This window comes from Rhipicephalus sanguineus, chromosome 10 (assembly GCF_013339695.2).
Source record: "Rhipicephalus sanguineus isolate Rsan-2018 chromosome 10, BIME_Rsan_1.4, whole genome shotgun sequence".
Taxonomy (NCBI): Eukaryota; Metazoa; Arthropoda; class Arachnida; order Ixodida; family Ixodidae; genus Rhipicephalus; species Rhipicephalus sanguineus.
Window position 1 is genome coordinate 123,572,795 of NC_051185.1, and position 23,600 is coordinate 123,596,394.

A 23,600-nucleotide genomic window follows, 5' to 3' on the forward strand; every position below is an offset into this window, starting at 1 on the left:
CTCAGGCTATGAAAGATGCCATAGTGGAGGAACCACCTGGGTTTCTTCAACAAGCATTGCACAGGCCTCTAGCAATTTGCCTCCATCGAAATGCGACCGCCGCATCTCAGCACCATAAGCACCGAGCCACTGTGGCAGCCCTTACAAAAATAAATTAAAATAAATGTGCACACCTAAAGATTTGGAAAAGGGTTCAGAAAGGGAAAGAAAATGATGGCTTCAAGGTATGAGGCCAGTGGAAAACGCAAATTTTTTTCAAAATGTAATTTTCTGGTGTTTGGTCTTGTTAAATGCGCTCTTTACGCACATCCTTTTGCTTAATAAAGTTTCTGTCTACACAGCTTCTTTCGAAAGATACAAGCAAAAATGTTAGACCACCCATCATCTACGAAATCAAAACTGAAAGTGCCAGTTTTGTGTGCACCATAAGATTAGCTGGATATTGCCACGCGTGCTTCTTTTCGTCATTCTTATGTAACCAGTCCGTTGCACACGTAGCCGCCACTTGCGCAAGCCGCGCCCTAATGTCTGGGAACCTTCCAGATTAATCTTATAGGCTTGAGCCAGGTGCGTAGCTAAGAGGGCGGGGTGTCAAACCGAAAATTTTCAATTTTGCTTACGTATATATTGTTGCGGGTTATAAAACACGGGGGCTTTATTTAGAAAGGCGTACAGCGTGTCGTACTCCAAGATAGCGCTGAAGGCGTGCAGCCGCCAAGAACGTCTTCTTTTTCAGTCTTTCCCGCTGCGCCTCTCGAGCGCACCGGTTGTCTTCCTTGTCGTCGCCAGCGTATAGACAGACACAAATATGGACGCAGCATTACCCTCCCCCCAGAGCGAGCATTGTCTCGATGCTCACGAAGTAGCAGTCGATGCGCAGTTAGCGAGTGGGCGGTCACATCACTCAGAAAAGTACGGCTTCATGCGTACCACGTGCACTGTCTCAGGCAGATGCTGGCGGCGCTTTGAACAAGAAGAGCCGTCAGCGACGACTTCGTATGTGACGTCGCTAAGGTGGCGCAGAACCTTGTAGGGTCCGAAGTATCGGCGCAGAAGTTTCTCCGAGAGGCCTCGCCGTCGTACAGGGAACCAAACCCAGACTCTTTCCCCGGGCTTAAAGGTGACGAATTGATGGCGGAGATTGTACCGTTGAGCGTCAAGTTCTTGCTGGCTAGTTATTCTGACGCGGGCAAGCTGTCTTGCTTCCTCGGCGCGCTCAGTGAAATCTGCAGCGTCCGTCTCTGAATCACAGTCATGAGGCAGCATAGGATCAAGCATCGTAGTTACGTCTCTGCCGTGAATCAGTGCAAACGGTGTCATTTTTGTTGTTTGTTGGCGTGCCGTATTATACTCGAATGTGACGTACGGCAAAATCCTGTCCCAATTCTTGTGTTCCACGTCAACGTACATGCAAAGCATGTCGGCGATAGTCTTGTTCAGTCGTTCCGTAAGTCCATTTGTTTGTGGGTGATAAGCTGTCGTCTTCCTATGCGCTGTACCACTGAGCGTAAGCACAGTGCACAACAGCTCGGCTGTAAACGCGGTACCTTTGTCTGTTATCACGACCGCGGGAGCACCATGTCTCAGCACGATGTTCTCAATGAAGAACCGGGCCGCTTCAGCTGCAGTGCCGCTCGGAATCGCCTTGGTCTCGGCGTATCGGGTGAGGTAGTCCGTCGCCACTATAACCCATTTGTTACCGCTCTCCGATGTTGGAAATGGGCCCAAAAGGTCCATGCCAATTTGAGCGAACGGAGTTTCCGGTACTGGAACGGGATGTAATAGCCCAGCGGGTTTGACCGGTGGTACCTTGCGCCGCTGACAGTCAATGCATGTTCGCACTTAATGCTTCACCTCCACTGCTATTCTTGGCCAGTAGTATTTTTCTTTGATACGTGTCAATGTTCTTGTGAAACCGAGGTGGCCCGACGTGGCTTCGTCATGACAGGCTTGCAAAATTTCTTTGCGGAGGCTTTCCGGAACTACCAGCAGATAGCTTTTGCCTGTTGATGAGAAATTCTTTTTATAGAGAATTCCGTTATGCAAGTAGAATGCTGATAAATTTCTCGAAAACACTTTCGGCGCATTCGTGGCTCGTCCATTCAAGAAGTCGATTAGTGAGTTGAGCTCCGGATCGTCTTGCTGTTGCCGGGAGATGACAGCCGCATCGACAACTCCTAAAAAGCCTGCGCATTCATCATCCTCTGGGCTCGGTGGTTTAATCGGTGATTTTGACAGGCAATCGGCATCTAAGTGCTGCCTTCCCGACTTGTAGACTACGGTCATGTCGTACTCTTGAAGCCGTAAGCTCCAGCGTGCCAAACGTCCAGACGGGTCTTTCATGTTGGTCAACCAACACAGGGTGTGGTGGTCGCTTACCACTTGGAAAGCGCGGCCATATAAATACGGGCGAAACTTTGCAACTGCCCAAACGACAGCCAGACATTCCTTCTCAGTTGTTGAGTAGTTGGACTCAGCACGGGACAAGGTTCTGCTAGCGTAGGCAACTACTCTCTCGTGCCCCCGTGTTTTATACCCCGCACCTCCACCAGTGTCGCGGGTTATAAAACACGGGGGCTTTATTCAGAAAGGCGTACGGCGTGTCGTACTCCAAGATAGCGCTGAAGGCGTGCAGCCGCCAAGAACGTCTTCTTTTTCAGTCTTTCCCGCTGCGCCTCTCGAGCGCACCGGTTGTCTTCCTTGTCATCGCCAGCGTATAGACAGACACAAATATGGATGCGGCAATATATACATGCATACATACAAACACACACACGAACATACATGAAATATGGCTGAACCCCCCCCCCCCCCCCCCTTGAAAAAATATTATTTCTGGCTACGCCTCTGGCTTGAGCGCGCAAACGCGAACAGTTGAGATTATTCTCGAACTAACGCGGCCACCAACGATAAGACTCGAACGTTCGATGTCGCATGTATAAAAGCCGACGCGCCTTACCACAGAGCAGATTATCGACGGCCGATGCTCTGTTCGCCGCTATCAGTGTGCAGTGTGTATTGCTGTAGTTTGACTGTTTCCCAGCCACAAGTTCGGCGAAATAGAGTTTCATCTTGGACACGCCGACTGCTGCCTTCGTTGACATCACAACCCCGTTACAGTATATTCAGCCCGAGAAGGCTGGCTGAAATAATGAAAGATGAGAAGCTGCAAAAGTATTAACTGTGGCCTAGCACCGGCAGAACAAGACCGCAAATTATGGGGGTGCCCCAACAACCCGTCCCCCGAGGAGCTTCTGCAGCCATCTCCCTTGTGGAGATAGGTTTAGCACGAAGCTTACCCTACGAGGCGACCGTGAAGGGACGCGACGTTCTCCACTGCCGCAGCGAACAAAGACGCTACGGCCGGGTTCGTCGACTCCGGCACGGCGCAGAAAAGGCACTCGAGGCAGGATGTCAACAAACAAGGGTTTATTAACCCAAGATGCAGCACAGTACGACAGTCACGAGCTTGCAGGCCGTAAAGGGAACTCTGCAAGACCGACCGAGTACGCTTGCCAGCGGCGCTACGACTACCACACAAAGGGCAGCAGCGCACGGACAAGAAGCCGCCTGCCAGAGCAGCGCGTCAACCTCTCGTGCCAGCCTGAGTGCGTCTCACGCGGGCAAGCCCGCGCCAGACAGAAGCGAGCTCAAGGGGGAAGGGGGTTGTCACTGGCGGCCAATGAGGACGGGCGTTGCGCAGTGACGTAAGCTAGCTTGGTGGCGTGAGCATGTGAGCATGTCGAGGCATGCCCGGACGCGTGCCCGCGCACCGGGAAGCCGACACATGGCTCGCACAAACCAAAGAGGCCTGGCGCTGCCGCCGTGGTCGCCATACTGCCGATTAACGGCGGTCCCCGGCGCTCGAGCCGCGCAGGGCCAACACGCGCGCTAGCTGGGGAACGAGGCGCCAAAGGGAAGGGCGCGCTCGATTCCCACACCCTCACCAGAAGCCTGGGAGAGGCCCTTAAGAAGCACAAACTAGCACATACAGACCAGGCCAGCAAACTGGTCTGCTAGTGTGGCGGCCCCCTGGTTCCAGCCTAACTCCCCCATTCCCACTCCCATTTATTACAGTCGAACACAGGTATATCGAACTCGAAGGGGATCGCGAATTAGTTCGATATATAAAAAATTTGATATAAAGAAATACAGGCCCCAAGACCTTACCAGTGGCAGATGATCACCTACAATCACGCATTCAAGAACGACAACTAATTCCACACACACGATGCAACAGAATGTTTTATTTGCACGAAAAAAAATTGCTTCTCTTGGCCTGCTTCTTCGTCTTCGAAATAAAGTTGAAGACGTTGGCCTTGATCTTATCGAGGCTGTCCAGGTGTGACAGCCTGGTTCCTTCCATGTTGCCGCAAAAACGGCGAATCGAGCCGAACGCTGGGCCACTTCAGCGGCGGAGTACCCGCGTGTAGATGCCGCCTCGTCCAGACGATCTTCGTCGCCACTTGAGCTGCCGGCCTGGGCATCCTGGGTCCCTGCGACCGCTGCTACAATGTCCTCGTCAGCGAGGCTCGCAACAGCCTGAACACTGCAGGCCGCTTCCTCAAAATCGTCCACAAACGCTTCGGGTGGAATGGCAGCCGGGAAGAAAGACGACAACTCGTGAATATGCGTCATCTATGCGCTTGTTTTCGCCGTCTTCACTGGTTTCCGCAAGTTCCGCCGTCACGAAGCCTGCCTTCCGGAAGCAGTTGGCCACAGTGTCCGTCTTCACGTCTCGCCAGGCGCCCGTCACCATTTGAATGGCACCAAACAGGTCAACCTTCAGCCCACCTTGAAGGACTTGATGATGCCCTGGTTGAGCAGTTGCAGCTTCGCTGTCGTGTTGGCCAGCAGAAACTTCAGCTCAATGTTTTCGAGCTCGCAGGGGAGCACGCACGCAAAAGAGGAATGCGTTGGTATGCGACAACTCACGGAGGTGAACTCCGCCAACAAAGCGCTCGCGATCAGTCGCGATGGCGGCGATGGCTACCCGGGCGCCCGGGCTACCTGCGAGGGCAGCAGCGATGTACGAAAGGCGAGAGCTGTGGGTGGTTGAGCAAATACGAAAGGGGCGGGCTGTGATTGGCTGATCAAAACTCACAAAACAGCAACAAAAAAGAAAGAAAAGGCGAAAGGAGGAGGCCGCCAGCTCCTTCGTTCCTGCTCTCCGAGCCGACGGTAACGCGGAGAGCATAGGAAAAAGAGAGAGAAAACAAAGAAAACAAAAGGCCGTTCCACAAGTTGGAGAACGCGCCCAGCAGGAGTACAGTCCGAGTCCTCTCGCCCTTACGTCTTTCGAGCATTTCGGGTGTCGGCTGAGGCGCGGTGCCGCGAAAGTTGCGGGGCTCAGCGAGTGCCGAAGCGCGCCTTCCAGTCGCGCGGCGTTCGATATATCCGATGGTGGGTAAAAATACCGTTCAATATAGACGTGCGAATTTCTATACTTTTACAAAGGATTTTCAAGGGGATAATTTACGAGTTCGATATAGCCGAAAATTCGATATATGTGGGTTCAATATATCCGTGTTCGACTGTATCAATAAAGTTTATTCCTCCTTCACTGAAAGTAAACCACACGTTCGAAGAAAAAAAGACAAAAGAACGTGCTCAACGCCATGATGTGTGCTGACGAACAGATACATCTCTTTGCCCCACTTGTCATTCGCCTCCCTGTGTAGCTTGTAACGCGCTCGCTGGTACGAAAGGAAAGCACTTGAAGTGTGCGACAAACCCCTGTAACTCCACTTGTACTTGATGGATTCGAAACATTTTTGTGACAGTCGATTCGTGAGGCAATAGGCTCTTTTAATGAAGCCATTCAACAATTACTTAGAAAAGTGGTGCAGCGCCCCTTCAATGAAAGTACTCATGAGTATTACCACAGCATGCCGATAACAGGCATAAACACACGGACATTGCATACACAAACTTACACATAGACAAGCGCAAGCACGCATGTTTCAAAGAGGGTTTGTGTCACTTAGATTCTAGTATTTTGCTGGATGTTCTAGTATTTTTACATGATGCAGTACTCATAATGTAATTGCTGCAAACATGCACATTTTGCTCTCGCGTTATTGTGTTTTTCAAGCAGATCATTCAAAGTTAGTGCTCAACCTGACCACTGTCATCTCCTCCCACACAGTCCTTTTGTGTCACAGCACAGACAGCCTTCTCGTACAAAGAGCAGGCTTTGACATTGTAGATGGGCAAGCCTTTAGATAGAGGCCAAATGCCTCAGCTTGTCCAGATTATATTCTTTTATCTATCTCGTGCCCCCGCATTCCACGTGGCAAGCACTCTCCTGCAAACCACTTTCTTGTTGGCGTCCATTCGCTACGCGGCCACAAACTTGAAACAGGCATTTCAACGTTATGTCAACAACAATGAACATGCCTAACAACTGAAAATGTTCGTAGCTTGCCTGAAATCGATGGGTGTTCATGCGTAGGAATGCCGACAGGTCCTGCGGACTTTGCATCATGCGTGAGTAGGTGTCGCGGCTGAAGCGCGAGGTCAGGTGCCCATACAAGGCGTCCAGGCTGGCTGACCCACCCCGTGACCGCAGGAACGTCTCAAAGATGGACGTCAGTTGGTCACGCAATCCAGAGTCCAGGGGCGCCTCCTCTGCCACCTGGCAATAGGGACATTTGCTGTGCATTAATCTCATGTAATTATTAAGCCAGCACAAAACACAAAAGACACTGATGCCTGACTAATCTGTGCAACCCCAAAGCCAACAGCATACACATACATCTTTTAAATGCGCAAGCACTCCTATGCAGACTCAACGAGAAAACTCGCTGTCCATCACAGGAAAGAAATTTCACCAAAGAAATAACGTATAAAACAAAATTTTCTTAGTGGTGCTGGGCTTCAAAGCTACGCCCCCACACACAGAAGTCAAGTGTCTCGCCCACTGGGCTAAACACCCAAGTCTGCAGAGTGCCAATATATCTGGAACACATGAATGCATAGCACGAGCAGCAGAAAGCAAAAGTATAAGGAGAGCATTTTCCATGAAATCCCTCTCTAGGAAAACATGTAAAGCTAACAAGGAGGCACATTCCAACTTAGTCAAAACTTATTCCCGAAAATGCCAAATACCACATGGGTTTTGCTGGTCGCGAGATGCATCAGGAGTTGGGCTGTTCCAAATGCTAACACTCCAAAACAAAAATTCAGGGCAGCGTGCTGAAGCTGCCCCGCAATAACATTCCAGGCTGCATTACAGTGAAAGTGCGGGAAATACAAGTGCATGATACTGCACATATTCGGGAAACAACACGTGCACTACTCACGTCAACACAGCATCACAGAGTAACGAAACAGCAGGTCATTAGTAGCAATAGCACAGATAATTGGGCTAGCTGGTACTCGTTAATTTTTAACAGAATATGGCAGGTGCACACTCGCACCTACGATTTATTGGGAGGGAAATCATACATATATATATATGTCACCTGATCCAGCTTGTCTTGTCAAGGGCAGAAAGCAAAAAAGCAAGATTTAAGATAAACAAGGGGTGAGAAAACAAGTGCCATAAGACACACCCTCAGAGTGCTGATGAGATGGGAAAATTCTACTTCTATTAATATGATGGAGAGGGCGTTTACACACTAATCATTAGTAGCACACATTTAGGCACCACTTAGACAATTCTGAAAGGAGAATCTGCATGGTGTATTTTATAACCTGCGGTATTGCAAATGAATATAAACTAATTTATTATGAAAATTAACAATATACTATACAGTGACCAAAAAAGAGAAAACCGACCATTCCCAAAAGAAACAAAAAAATATGAAAAGCGTGGCTAGTTATGAAAAGCGCATCATCTCCTAGAATGAGCATGGGGTGACCTGGAATGCGTAACTTGTACAATGAGTGAAAATGTTTTCTTCACTGTGCTTCCAAATGTGGACACGTAAGCAAAACGTGCACCACTGTTAGCGGTTCATCGCATTTATCACATGTTGGCTGCTGTTTTTGTTTTAATAGGCAATTATGGGTGGTTTGCGTGTCACCAATTCGAAGACGGCAAAGGATTAATTCGATAAAACATTCTTGGTGGTAACATGACTTTCGTTCACTTAGGAATGGCTTGATTAGTTAAAGTTATTGTTGCCTATCATATTTCATTCCCGCTGCCATTTATATGTTAGCGCTGTATAATTTGCGTGCATACTATCCCCAACAGGAACATTTACTTTTGAGATACTAAAGTCTTTCGTTGCTGTTGCACACTAATTTCATTTCCGGGTACCCCAATGTGACACGAGTAATTTGTCCTTCACTTAGACGCAATAATGTGTGTAAAATGTTGCCAATGAATGGTTCGTATTGATAACGTGTATGAGGGCCTTCTATGTGCTCAAGGAATCCGTAAAAATGATTGTTTTCTCGTATTTAGCACTTTAAATCCTTTTTACTGCCATCCACAAGGCATAACACTCAGCCGTAAAAACTGAAACAAACTGTGGTAATCTGACTGTTCGTTCTCACGCACATTGGACCACACTGCTTCCGACATATCTAGCAGTCTTGAAACCATCAATATAAAATTCTTGTAAAGTGTGTTCACGTCTTGTATTTTGTTTTTTAAGATGTGTCAATGAGAAGTTAAGAAATTCGGTAAAGTTGTTCAAAGGAGGCAATCTTCTTGGCCTTTTAATAACAGAAAGTGCATCTGTAGGGACGTTACACTCGCAACATTTTTCTTCGAACCCGAGCACGAGTGGTTTTACTACATATGGTTTGTTAGTGCAATGGCGTAGTCTGTCACGGTAAGTGATAATGTTGCAGCATATGTGGTTTGGCAATGAACGAACTCTTAGGACATATGTAAGCATTAGCTGCGTTCTTCTGCCGTCCAGTGCCGGTTCATTGCTCTCAGAGTAGACACTGGGAAGCGGTGAGGTCCGGTAGGCACTGGTTGCCAAGCGCATCCCTTTGTTATGTACAGGGTCTAGCCTTTTGAGGTAGGACTGTCTCGCTGCACCATAACTACATTACCATAATCTAATTTGCTACACACCAATTAACGATAGATGCGCATGAGGCACTTATGGTCAGCGCCCCAGCGCTTCCGCAACAGAACTGTAAGGATGTTGAGTGCCCTATTCGCTTTAACTTTTAGACTAGTAATGCGTGTTAGAAAGTTAAGTTTCTTATCAAATATGACTTCTAAATGCTCATGCTCTTGTTTGACTGGTAATACTGTTTCATTCAGTTCAAGGATTGGAGGCTGCAAGAAAAAGAGGCTGCAAGCCTCTTTTCTTAGAATACACTACAGCAACAGTCTTGTCCCGGGAGAAATGGAAGCTGTTTTTCTCAGCACTGTTGAAATTTGGGCTTGTTGGTACATACTGACGATGATAAGTAGCGCTGAATGAATGGGGACACAAGAAGAGGACGCGCAACACAGGCGCTAACTTCCAACATAATGTTTATTTCCGCACTTGCTTACTTATATTGCCCGATGAAAAACATCACATGACATATCATAAGCACAAAATTAATTTTAGTTCAGTGAAGCAGCTCAATGCGTTCAGACAAGAGCCAAGCACTTCTGTAAGGAGTTGCAGGGGTGCTATCACCCCCTGTAAAGTCGTTCTCGCCTCATGGTGCATGCGCGTCCGGCGGATTCGTGCAGCGTTCGTACAGGTTTCAAAGGTGAAAATTCAAGGATATTCAAGAAATTTCAAGAGCCCATCACATGTTTTTCAAGGACTAAAAAAACGGCATCCAAATGATGATTTTTTACTACAACAATGTTTCAATTGAATTTACAGAACTTATACGTATACAGTTAAACTCGATTTAACAGTCATCACCACGCTCAAATTACTTTGCTAAATCGGGAAGTTTGTAAAACTGAGAAAGGGGCTTTTCAGTCCTTCAAAACCTAAAACTGTAGTATAGAGACACCCAAATCTACCACGGCATTGTTTTTGCCACTAACTCATGCATGCTCATGTGAAAAGCTGCTCAGGTGTACCGAACATTGAGCCTCACAGATGTGGTCCAGGCTATGCAGGCCAGGTAGACAGTCACATGAAATATGACATGCAGCCGAAATGCAAATACAGGGAGAACGAATGCAGTAATTATGCAAACAGGGCGAGCAAAAAAATTGTGAGGAGACGATTAGTGTCATCTGTCGCATAAATCATGAAAAAATAATGAAAGCACACAGTAGTGTTCCTGTGGGAGCATTGACAGGATCGATAAACCACCATAACTCGTAGCCCTACCTGGTACATAACAGCGCGACTGTTGAGTCTACTGTTCTGTGCATGTGGGCGGCATGCAGCTTTGTCAAAATAAAACCTGGGTCATGACTACGAGTGATGCTTTAACGCAATAGCGCTAGCCCCCCGCTCGAAGAAAAATCCCATCTGTGTAAAAATTAGAAAGAAATAAGCACTTCTTTTCCCTAATTTATTTCAGAAAAAGCTTCGTTAAATCAGTTTTAGTTCCAACAGTTTCGTTAATTTGGGTAGACAACGTTGAACCTTATGAGTACCTGCCAGGGAATGCAAGATTGGGAACTACGTAGGATGAAGTTTTGTTAGATCGAGCTTTAACTGTATTATTATACCATACAAAAGTGTAGCCTTGATGCGATCTCAAGTAGTTCATAACAAACAACAAATGTACAGCACAGGTGCTGAGACTTTTCCAGTATTATCAAAGCTTGACATTGTTACAGTGTACTAACCACATGCATCGCTCGCTTGACAGGGAAAAAAGCAGCATAAATGAAGGATAGAAGAGGGAAGTCATAAGGGGATAAGGAAAGAGAGAGACAAGATGCACTGACGAATGTGGAGTGAAACGAACGATAGGACAAGGCATGAAGAATTAGAGTACATGCAAACTCATGCCGGCGTATTGTTCCCGAAATGGCAAGTTTGCCGCATCGACACTAATTTACAACAAAAAGCATGTGGCACTGTGAACTTTACACTGCACTGGTCCCAAATTTCAAGGGTCTTCAAGGACACAATACAATGCCAGGACCTTCAAGGGTTTTGAAAATGTACTTTTTCAATTCAAGGGTTTTCAAGGTTTTCAAGGTTTTCAAGGTCCCGTACGAACCCTGTAGTCGTAGTAAACGTTGCCGAGTGAAAGGTGGTGTTGTATTGCGTGGTGGCGCCAGCAGCACTGCCTGGCGGGAGCAAGGTTATGGGGGCACTTGAAGAACAGTTCTGTGCCTTCGCTGACGGTCAGCTCAGTGGATGTGATACCGTGGCTATTTCCCACGGGCCCTCGTAGTGAGTCGGACGTCGGCGACACCGCATTCGCAGTACACTGTATGTGTTATGTTCTCTGTGTGTTATATTGGCGTTATATTGCATTATTTGTCACCATCGTCAGCCCGACTACGCCTACTGCAGGGCTAAGGCCTCTCCCATGTTCCGCCAATCAACCCAATCCCCTGTGCTTGCTACTGCCATGCTTTTCACCCCGAGATCGGGCCATAGGTGACAGCACCGTCACCGCAGTCGTGTGGGCAGGCGGTCGGCGCTGCGTATACAAATCCGCACAGCGACGCTAGAGTGTACTAGAATGGAGGAGTTGGTCCACACAGGGCTCCGCGCTGAGGCGTTTTTTTCTGAAAATCCAGACGCCGCCACCATCACCTTCACCTGAAGGTCACTATGGTTACCATGGTTATCACTGTTGTTGGCATGGTTATGGCCGCACGCGGTGGCAGCGTGGCAATTGCGCATCAGTCGCGTCTCAAGCGTAGCCCGCAGGGCTCGTGCAAAGTCGTGGACGGCGTTGCACCGTGACTCGGGAATAATTCAATTAGAGGAAGTCAATACATTTATGTCGCTAAATACCCTGCTCGTAGCTAATAAAGACAGTGTTACCTTCATTTAATTTGATTGTTTTTTGCACCAACAAGGTTAAAAGAAAGAAGCTAGTGAACAAACGGTAAAAACAACATGCGAGCGGCAGCGGGTTGAAAAGACAATGCCGTGTCGAGCAGACAATAGCTTGGCACTTTCGCCAGAGCTCCACCATGACCATTGTTCCAACCGCCGGAGCAGACGGCAGCTTCAGGTGAAGGCGACTGCAGTGCCACCGCAAATTTTCAGTGATTTTTGCTCCTCGCTGCTTGCCGCCCACCCCAGTGGACCCACTCCCCCATTCTAGTACACTCTAGCGGCGCTTCATTATGAGTGGTTTCAGCCGACTGTCGGCGAATAAAATGTGTTGGCTGCATCTTACTGGTAATATCTACGCTTTTCATTGCCAAATCAATGCACGAAGCCCATCCAACGTTACTATTACTAGTGAGAGAAGTGCAATCTGCCAATGAAAGGGATGCTTGCTCGAGTGACAGTCTGGGCTGTCACACTATGTGACGTTTTTTTGTTGTTTTATTTGTACGTGTTTAGCTTGTGTTGCACTACGCGCTGCTGTAGTGCGACTGAACTACTGAAGTATTTACTTCTTGCTCATCTGGATACCAAAAAGAAAGAAAGCTCGTATTCCTGTGTCATGAGTTCAATAGCACTGTTTGCACAAATACACATACACAATTCTTTTTTTCTTATTCAGTTCTCCATGAAATGTAGGACAGTTGATAAGTTTATCAGGAGAGCTAAGTGGCTGACAGCGCTTTAGTGGTATGGAGACGTTTAACACGTACGCACTTGTTCTTGCTCCAGTAACAGTATAAAAAGGTAACACTTCAGCACAGAGCTTTCACTCACTGATTGATTACATGCATGTCAGTGGACATGGTCATGATGCAACAGTGATGCAACAAAGATCTGGTTATTTTAGGAAACAAGCATTTTTTTTTTCCAACGAATAATGTCTGCTGCCTTCCGTCAATCTATAACACCACACACTCAAGATAATGTAAAGAAAAAGACGAGGTTTTGTGTAAAATTATACGACATAAATGTAAGGCACACCGTCTGAATTAATTTTGAACATCTGGGTTCTTTAAAAGGACACTAAAGAGAAACAATGAATCGGTTTAGATTGATACATTATACTTTGAGAACTATAATGTCATTAATTTCACCATCATAGGTGTATTAATATAGGAGAAAATGAAGTTCAAAGTTTCATTCTTAAATTTCGCGCCAAAATCTCCATGTGTGACATCATGGATTTCAAAGCATACTTATCGTATTTTGGCGCCATTTGCTCAACAAAATTTCCTCAAACTTGGTATGTTAACTCTATAGCCTCCTCAAAAGACAGTGTACTTCATTTTTACCATTTAGGAATTATGTAGGCCCTAGTCGGTGCCGTCAAAATGTGTGATGTCATGGCGAATGGTGCGGAAACTTCAAGGTGGCGTCGCCACCCACATTTTCTTTTCGCGTGATTTTTTGCTTACAAAGAGTCTTCTCGCAACAAGCCTGAAGTTTTTGGTATCGTGAAAGAGTAGTTTAGTAATACGAGAAAAATCATTTTGCTCTTTAGTGTACCTTTAAAGGAGTCCTGACACAAAAATTTTCGCCCCGCGTTTTTTTGCTGCAATGTGTTGCTGGGGGCCTGTTAATCATAACATGGCACATCGTTTGCTGCAGTGCGCGACAGATAATTAATTACAAGCTCCTCATTACCGACACAGCCTCAGTTTCGGTTTGACAGAGCTCCAAAAACGACAAGCCGCCTGGTGCAACTATCACCACCTAGCGAGTGAAACGCTCGGTCACGTGAGCACACGGAACAGCGACGCATTTCCGCGCGGTCTGTCGTCGTCAGGCTCATTGTCGTCTGATGGCGACGATTTTCTTGCGGCGGAGATGGAAGGAATTTTCGACGTGGTGAATCACTTCAGGTTTGACCCGCTGGCGAGGAGCGATTCGTCGGGAAGCGCATCAAAACAGAAATGGCGGCTACGACGTCATCATAACTTGTACCGGCTGCAACGGTTACGTAGGGGAAGTAGGGGGGTCACCTCGGGTCACCTCCGAGGGTGTCAATGCACCAGGTGCGGCCTATAATGCTGGATCGCGCTCGCGAACTTCAAAATTCATATAAAATACCTTCCAAGCTTTATTCGCTGTCGATATTTTGCAGATGGTACACACACGTACATGGGAATCGATCCAGCAGGCTATCTCGGCCGCGAAATTTTGTGTCAGTACCCCTTTAAGGCGCACCTGTATCTAAGCACACAGGTGTTTCTGCATAAATTTTGACCCAAGTTAAAATTAAGCATGGCAACTCCGTTCCGTGGCATTCAATTTTCTGTTTTTTTAGCGGACAGTTCAAGTACCGATGTGTCAGGCTTCATTTCACAGAAATATTTCTCTGTAGTAGGACCACGACCGTACAATAAAAGGACATCTTAAGCACAACTTAAGCTCATCGCATAACCAATAACCTACAGTGGTGCAGTTATACATTTAACAGCACAAAAGTGCATGGCCTATAGCACCTTATTTTTGTTTACCACCGAGTCGCTAAAACGCTGCATTCACACACTAATACTCCGCATATTTGGGATGATGCCAAGTGAGCTTCACGATGTACCTGAACCAGAAAGCGGCACCCACACTGAAATGACTGTGGTGAACGGAGGGAACGATGACAATACACAGCCTCCTCAAAAGTGGCACTCACTGATCTTAATACAATGCATATACAGCCGAGCAAGGCCAAATGCTGTACATCGTGTTAGGCATACTTACGAGCAGCTAAAGTTGCGCTAACATAACGGAACTGCCCTTTTATGACGTGCATGACGCACATGCACATGCAAACACAACGTGGCTAGTAGATGACGCCGGAAGCAATTCACACTAGGCGCGCTTCAGCCAGTAGCCGCCAGGCGGCAACTCCGCTCGATCTCGCGGCCATTACCCACAAACTTCTTAATCTCATCTGTCCACCTAACTTTCTGTCTCCCCTTAGTGCGTTTGCCTTCTATTGGAATCCCGTCAGTTACTCTTAATGACCAGCAGTTATCTTGCCTACATGCTACATGCCCTGCCCATGTCCATTTCTTCTTCTTCACTTTGACTATGATGTCCTTAATACCCGTTTATTTCCTGACCCACTCTGCTCTCTTCTTGTTCCTTAAGGTTACACCTATCATTTTCCTTCACTGTGTTGTCCTCAGCTCAAGGTGGTAGGCCACCTTCAAAAGTCAATTTTTTTTCGTGAGATCAATTTTTAGTTTGTTTTTCTGAGCACGCCCAAACATTCAAAAATATGTTGCAACAAAAATTATCCTCCTATCATCATTAGTTTGCGAGCTACAGCAAGTTTTCCATACCGTCTCCTCGTATAGCGAAACCAAAATCGCATTGTGTTGGTTTCAAAAGTAAGTGTTGTTTCGTCTATATTAATGATGTTCAAAATACTTTATAAATTTTATTTTGACTGTTACATAAGAGGATGTCATTCAGGGGCGTAGCCAGAAATTTTTTTCGGGGGGGGGGGGGTTCAACCATACTTTATGTATGTTCGTGCGTGCGTTTGTATGTGTGCGTGCCTATATACGCAAGCAAAACTGAAAAATTTTCGGGGGGGGGGGGGGGGTTGAACCCCCCCAACCCCCCCCTTCGCTACGCCCCTGATGTCATTAAATATAACTTTGTGTTTCTAATTGTTTTTAAATCTCTAAAAACGGCCACAAGGGGGACGCACACCTTTTGCAAGCTCTGAAATCTTTGTTTACGTTTTTCTCAAAATAAGAATTTGCTCCAAATCATGTGACGCAAGCTTTCGTAACTTTTTTTTCTCAGCGTGTACTTTGAACTGAAATTTCGCACAATAATTTACAACATATATATCTGTGCAGTGAACTAGAATAAAAGAAATTGATGGAATATTTTTTTATTCACAGCTAAACTTGCTCTTTTTCCCCGTCTTTTTGGTTTTTTTAACATTACTTCCTTGATATTTACTGCATAATATTTATCCTAGTTCATTGCATAGCTCCAACCTTTAGTTACATTAATGCCAAAGCTTTACTAAATTAAGCCACCAATTAGTCACTTATCACGGCTGGCGTGACTACCACTTTTAACGCAATTTTTGACAAAGATTGCCTCCAAATAAATAAATATTCAATATTTTACACTATAAATGACTGGGTAAGTTAAATTAGACATACTTGTTTTGAAGAAAAAATAATTTCAACGCTGGCTGCTCTTAAAAAAATTTTTTTATTTTGAGTGGCCTACCACCTTAAGTTGAACCCTCTTTGTAAGCCTCCAGGTTTGTGCTCCGTAGGTAGGTACCAGTAAGATGCCGCTGTTAATATACCTTCCTCTTGAGTGATAGTGGTAAATTACCATTCATGATTTGAGAATGCTTGCCGAATGTGCTCCACCCCATTCTTATTCTAGTTACTTCAGTCCCATGGTTCGGCTTCGCGGTCACTAGCTGTCCTAAGTAGACGAATTTGTCATGTTACTGGTTATTTATTAGATTCGGCTGGCGAGCTCGCCGTGACGTAGAAATGGAAATAAATGCATATTGTGTTTGTTAGTGCTGCTTGCATAGGTTTGGTTTGCGTGATGTTTGTTTCGTTAGATAAAGTAATGTTCACTGTGCCACCGCCACCTCATGCCTCTCAGTCCCTCTGAATGCGAGCACTCCAGAGATACGTGACAACTTCGAGCCAAGACGCCGACCCTCTGCACACAGTCAAGGCAACAGAGCACAAGAGTGTGACAAGAACTGTCACTGCACAAACGAAAACAAGCAGGTATTGTGGAACAGCTGACATTTTCAAGTAGGACGTTCTTGCGGGCTAGTTGGTTCATACTTTGAGTGAGGTTAAAACTGCGCAATAAAAACGAGGACAAGCGGAAGGAACGAGCAAGGCCGCACGGGTGCACCTCTGCACCCGTGGTGCCCTGCTCATTTCTTCCGCCTGTCCTTGTATTTTTCGAGCAGTTTTAACCACATTTCCAAAAAAATTTTATGTCCAGCAGGAGAAAAAGAGTGCAGCAACTGCAGGTCGTGAAACCACTTTGCAAAACAATGCAAGACCAAAAGCAGCATTCGAGCTATCTAAGAAAGCGACTCAAACTCCGAAGACATCTTGGCAGTGCGAGGAAAAAAGATGGAATCTTCGCGACACTAGAAATAAAAAACAGCAATGAACAGATCAGGCTCCAAGTTGAGAGCAGATCCTTGGTAAATGTTACCCCTGAAAGATATGCACACTGCAGAGATTAGAGGAAGTCCCTAAACAGTTGAAGATGTACTACAATAACACCAAAGGGCAAGTGTCGACTCCACCTGAGAAATCTGAAGATGCAATAGAAGTACTATACTCCATTAAGTTTGTTGTGGTAGAGGAACACGTAGCACCCTTGTTGTGTAAAGACATGTCAGGAAAGATGGGCCTTATTAAGACCTGGAGTCTATGACTGCACAAGGCCAAACGACGCTGAAAGACGCCATCACTGACAAGTACCCAGAATTGTTCAATGAAGAAGAAGGTAGCTTCCCAGGGGCTGTGCATCAAGCATCTAAGGAGTCGGCAACATACCAGGAAGCATCAAACTGCATATACTACAGCGAACACGTAAAGAGCTTCAACAGCAACAGGTCATCACCAGAGTAGATGAGCCAACAAAGTGGGTCAAGTGCATGGTTGTGGTGTGGAAGTCAGCTGAGCTACGGGTATGCAACGACCCAAGGACACTCACCTAAGCTTTCAGGAGAGAACAGAACCCACTGCCAATAATAGAGGACATACTGCCGGAACTCACACAAGCCAAAGTGTTCTCAAAGCTAGACTTGAAGAATAGGTATTGCGCCTTAGATCACGAATCGAGTATGCTGACAACACTGATGATGATATATGATGCTTTATGGCGCAAGGGCCACTGATGGGCAAAGAGCTCCATGTCATGATATAGGATGTGATCAATGATGGTGTTCAGTGGCTGTATAAGGGCCTAAAATCCTGCACACTAAAGGTGCATAAGTCGAGTTTACATGCATAATAACATATACGCTTATAAGAATCATGAGTGATGAGAATGAATGACAAGTGATGATGACGCTAAAATATGGGAGTGGCATTAGCTCAAATGCCTCGTCAACACCCTTGAGTCCAGGGGCTGGGAGACAGGTGCTTTCTGTAATGTACTAACTGCCGCAGCAGCAACCCCTGCTGAGATGCCGTGCTATGGTTGGGCTGGGCATATAACGTTACAAGTACTTACATCTCTTAAAAATGCCAATAGTGCTTCATGTTTGAAGACAGGTTGCTTACGGATGAAGTGGTATTTGTTGCTGGTACAATAATAGAAAACGCTTTTTCCTGTACGATCTGTGCACTGTAGAAGTATGTGGAGCACCGCAAATGGTTCACCGCATCTGTCACAGCTGGTTAGGTCAACGCCGGACAAAAGGCGTGAGTGTGTGCTGCGTGTGTCCTATTCTAAGTCTGCAAAGAGCGACATACAAGAACTTGTTGCTGGGCTAGTTGGTACATAACTTTGAGGAAAAAATTTAGACGCCTAAGTACCACCTGTGCTTTTCCTGTGCTTCGTTTTTTTCCTGGTGATGCTTACTCGTCTAAATGTTGTCCTCAAAGTGTGACATCTGTACGATATGTTTTTTATGTGAGTGGCCAGTTACCGAGGTATAGCTTAACCATGTGCTGTTTATTTTATGTTTCACTGTCCCACAGACGCTGCCAGTACGCCCTGAGCGTTTTCCATAGAAGAGGTTTAAGGTCCGCTACCGGGACTGCCACGGATGTGTGGGCACTGCTTACATGGACAGATGCGTCAAGCAGGTCAGCCAGTACGTTGTCCTTCATAGCATGGTGCCCTGGCACCCAGCATGCCACAACATGCTGCTTGGACAAATAACTGGTGCATAAAAGTGAAGAGAGCAGTAAAATTACTAGATTTCTGTGCTATTTAGGTCTTCAGTGCTTTCACAATGCTTAAAGAGTGCGTGTATATAACTGGCTTGGGTATGTTTGATTGTTTAATGTACTTAACAGCAGGTAATATTTCGTAGGCCTCTGCTATGAAGATGCTTGCATTTGAGTGCAGAATGCCGGCATCTGCAAAGGATGGACTGACAGTTGGCTAAGATATCCCAGCATGAGACTTCGATGCATCTGTAAAAAATTCAGGACAAGAGTATTTTTGTTGTAATTTGAGCAAGTACATAGGATATGTGCAAATGCTGCATGCTTCGTGACATTTAAAAATAAGAAACGTCACAGTCTACAAACATGCCAGGGCCGAGGTGGGAGCTGCTTCGCGGTAGCCATCAACTGTTGTTCGAGGAGTGGGATGCCCATTTACTGTATATTCGTCGTTTTTCTAAAAAATTTGTCGTTTTTCTCAAAATTGTGCTCGGAATAAGTATGTTACCTTGATGACTGCATCTCCCTGGGCAGCATTCTGGAGGACGCTGCGCAGTACCACATGCTCCTCCTTCACCACAAACACATCCGAGTGTTTGGCCAGAAAGTCCCGAAACTCCCTGCACAAAAACAGCTTCATTCACTTCACTATCATTTTGCTGCATGTAATGCATTTCAACAAGGCTTCCTATGGTTGGACACTGCTGTGTTGGAACTTGCAAAGAATTCATTCTAGTTCTTTCACAACACCCTACAGCTACGCACCCTGCGTCTCATCCCATGTGGTTGTATTGCTTTCATCGGATTAAGGTAGAATTTGATAATGCAAACTTTGGCAGGGATCTATTCAATTATATTGCAGTGATCGCACAGCAATTACGGTATACAAGGAACAAAGCAGTGTGTCATTCTGCAGCCAAGGACGTGGCTGTTTCTGCAGCCTCTATTTATTACACTGCAGTGCCATCTGTTGCTGGATTCTAGAGTCGGTTTTGGCAAACAGAAACTCTGAAATGGATAGCTGCTTCAGTTGCTGCAAAAGTGACATATGTGTGCAATTCCAAAAGAGGCACCACTGAACAACTTACATACGATTTTCAGCACATAACGAACGGCACGGCTGCTAGGTTGATTTGGTCACATGTGACGCATTAAACTCGTTAGCAACCAAAATAATGCAACATTTTTTTACGCAGGATAATCGATGACACCCTTGACTTCAATCGGAGGGATTTAAAAAAAATTAAAGAAATGGTCTTTTGAGAAAAATATTTTCAAACTTCAGAGTTTTTGGTAAACCACTTCCGTTTAAGCACAATTATGGAGTAAAATGAAGTGCGATAAAACCACAGAAATTATTTTAAAAGAGAGCGCAAATATCAAAGTTAATATGTACCAATTTTTATTACCCTCAGTTTAACTTGTTTGCAGCAATAAATTCCTGAAATACAGGTAATTTGTGCGATTTGCCACCCCATTCTGTGATTTTTTTTTTTATCAGATGTGCTTCAACAGGTAAGAGAAAGAATAGACTCATAAGATAGCACTTCAATTGTTCTTCAAGGGCAACAAATATTGTGACCAAGCAGTGCACCGTTTTTTCCCTAGGTGACTCAAAATTCAGAAACCATGAAATTGGCGGAAAAGTGTTTTTTGCGGCTAAAACAGCTTTATTTTTTTTCAGGCAAACAAAATTTTTTTCACAAAACTAGTTTTTAAACCATCGTTCTGTGTCTAATGCCTAGACCTATAGTAAATTTAATCAAAATCGGGAATGGTGACCGGGACCTCACGTCCAATCTTATCTGGATGCACCCCGCTAGCATTTATAACCAAATACTGAAATGCGCTACCAAAATTAAATATTATCCTTCGTAAGTATTATCCAATATTAGCAAGCAACGAGCGACCTCAAAAAGTGTTTCCCAAAGTGCCAAGGGTTGTGTAGCACTGTAAGAGAAACTTCAAGGACATGTTAGTGCATGCAAAAGTGAACCCTCTCTCTACCGCCCACATAACACTTTGTTCTCGTCTCAAATATAAGACTTGCAAACACCTTGAAAATGACGTTCAGGGGTGCAACAGCCGAAATAGGATTTGCAGCAATTTTTGGAGCAGCAGAATGTTGCTTTTGAAGCACGAAAATCGAAATCTGGAGCAGGTTACAAGAAAAACATAACGGCAGCCCACAACTTGGACAATCTCAAGCTTTACATACTTGGTCAGCCTTCCGGTCCCCGAGAGACAAAATATGTAGAGAGTCATACCTTATTCACAAGCTCAATACACACCACAACAACAGGTATAAAAGTTTCAAAGGGGGCTCTTGAATCCACGCAATATGGTGCATACATGACGAAAACCGGTTAGGACCAAGCCTCACCCAATTTGGTACACTGACAGTTCCTTCGCCCCAGCCTCAATTGCACACTTGTTTCTTTGAATGGGTTGGAGAAGAGGGTACGCACACACATGCGCTAAGGTTGGCCTTGAGGAAGAAGACAATTGTCGAAATGTTGGCTCCAGCGACACCCTGTGTTCAGGAATTTTTCATCTCACGTCTGTGCAGTAACTTGTCAACTGCTCAATGATGCTGCATTATTTTTTGTGCGTGGAAGACACAGCACCTGCAAAAGTCAGCGTTTCTTTTGTATGCTGTAGTCTCTGCAGAACAATTTAAAACTCGGGGCCTGTTTAGATTGGACAAACTGCTGTCACGTTTTGCTGCAATCCCGCAGCTCAACTCTCCTTTGTGAATGGCAAAATAAAGTTGGCAGCATAAAGCGTTTATCGCTTTGCTTTTTCAGCTCAACGTGGCAACCACTTTTTTTGGCTGATGCAGAGGGAAGGATGCGCATGCAACTTGTGTGTTGTATAAATGGCATTACTTCAAAATACTACCCTGATAATAAAACAATCGCGTACACACCCTGAATGAGCACAGAAGCGTTGGTGGAAAGCTGCCCCGAGGGGAGTCAGCTATGTTCTGTATTATTTTTCAGATATTAAAAGCCTTCTTCATTGTGAAATTTATGAACACAATTATACCACCACCCTCGATGCTTCTTTATCGTTTCATCATTGTACACGGTGGCATGGTTCGTGTTAAAGAGAAACGCCATTTTTCTTGTATTAATAAATTACTTTCTTGCAATACCAAAATCACCACACTTACCAGGAGAAGACACCTGGCAAGCGACGCTCAAAAAGAAAATTCCGGTGGCGACGCCACTTTCAGGTTCCTGCACATCATAGATCTTTGGTGCCATCTAGTGCCTACATAGTTCTTAATCGGTAAATATGAAGTCCTCTGAGGGGGCGAGAGACAACTTTCAGAAAAGGTAAGTGAGCCAGTGTGGCCAAAATACGAATGAAACATTTTGAAATCCGTGACGTCATGTGCAGAGGTTTTGGCACAAAATTTAAAAATAAGACATTGACCTTGATTTTCTCTTCTATTAATGAGCCTATGATGTTGAAGTTAACAACAATGGATTTTTCAGAGTATAGTTTATCAGTCTAAACTGATTTACCGTTTCGCTTTAACGGTCACTTGTATTCGTATATGTGCCCTGGCCGTGCCCAACAGGGTGGCGCTGTATGTCTGTGAAAAATCTTTCCCCAGTGAGTAATTTAGTTACAGTTATAGTAGTCATGCTTGTGCAGCCACGTGTTAATGCACCTACCAGTTGGCCCAATGTACTTGTACAATGTACTTTCTGCAGGAACATAGAAGGAAGCTGTGAAAACCATGCGGAATGTGCTCGTGATTTTTTTTTATTCCTCGCGATACGCTGTGAACACAAAGCAGATCAGTAGGCCACTCCTTTGATTTCTCTTTTGGTTGTACAGTCGTCTTACTATTCTTATTACAAGAGCTTTTCAGCCAGTGAGGCAATCATGCCATCAAGGTGTTTCTTAGACTGTCCACGTGGTTCATCGGGCCACAACATGGCGGCATAATTTTCAGCAACTATTCAACAATACCCAACACTTCTTTGTACAAGCTTGGATTGTCTGGAATCCTCGCAAGGCTTTTGTTGCCCCTGACATCATAATCTCAGCTAGTATGTTCCTTACTGTCAAGAATCATGATATCCAAAACTTAATGCCAGCATTCGTTGGCAGTTCATAAGCAAAGTTTAAATGGGAGAATGTTTGACCAATATGATATCTTCGATGTTAACGTTACCACTCTTTGTGAAAGGAAAACATAACGAAAGGTCCTCTAAATGGAGAAAACACCCTGTAATATTGCACCCCTGCTGCAAACGTGTCTGCAGCTACCCTTTGCCTTAAACAGGTTCGACAGGATTGAAACCAGGCACGACTCGATGCATATGCCGTCCCTCTGTACAAAAAACAATCCATGAAAATCCAGAAACCCACTGACACTGGTCCCATGCTCATTTTGGAACCGAATGTGTCCATTAACATCAATGCAGTGCTGTACTGTCCCAATGGCCCCTGCTTGTGGTATACAGGGTGTGTTCTTGTTTTTTTTAAGACAATACAGATTTTTTATAAAAATGCTATTGAAGTCGCACCCCTGTGGTCTTCGCAAATTAACACTACGGCAAGGCAGAAAGACTTTGCCACATCTAAAGCTTCACTGAAAAGAGTAAATAACAAAAACTCGTTAATTAGGGTTTTAATTATTAGCTTGAGGGCAGTGGTTTATATAGAAAAGTTGTAGGACGTGGCAATTTATGGCATAGCCATTTTTTAAAAATCCACAATACCACATGTAATTTGACAT

General features: G+C 45.3%; 1 protein-coding gene across 2 annotated transcripts in view; it reads right to left on the reverse strand.

Moving 5' to 3' along the window:
- Positions 1 to 23,600, reverse strand: part of LOC119372421 (egalitarian protein homolog) — a 51,906-nt gene that overhangs the window by 25,392 nt on the left and 2,914 nt on the right. For both annotated transcript variants that reach the window (XM_049420260.1, XM_037642902.2), the window contains exons 2-3: positions 19,350 to 19,461; positions 6,428 to 6,637 (exon numbers count right to left, since the gene is read on the reverse strand). In XM_049420260.1, the coding sequence (XP_049276217.1) occupies positions 6,428 to 6,637; positions 19,350 to 19,461 (322 nt within the window). The remainder of the gene's footprint in view (positions 1 to 6,427; positions 6,638 to 19,349; positions 19,462 to 23,600) is intronic.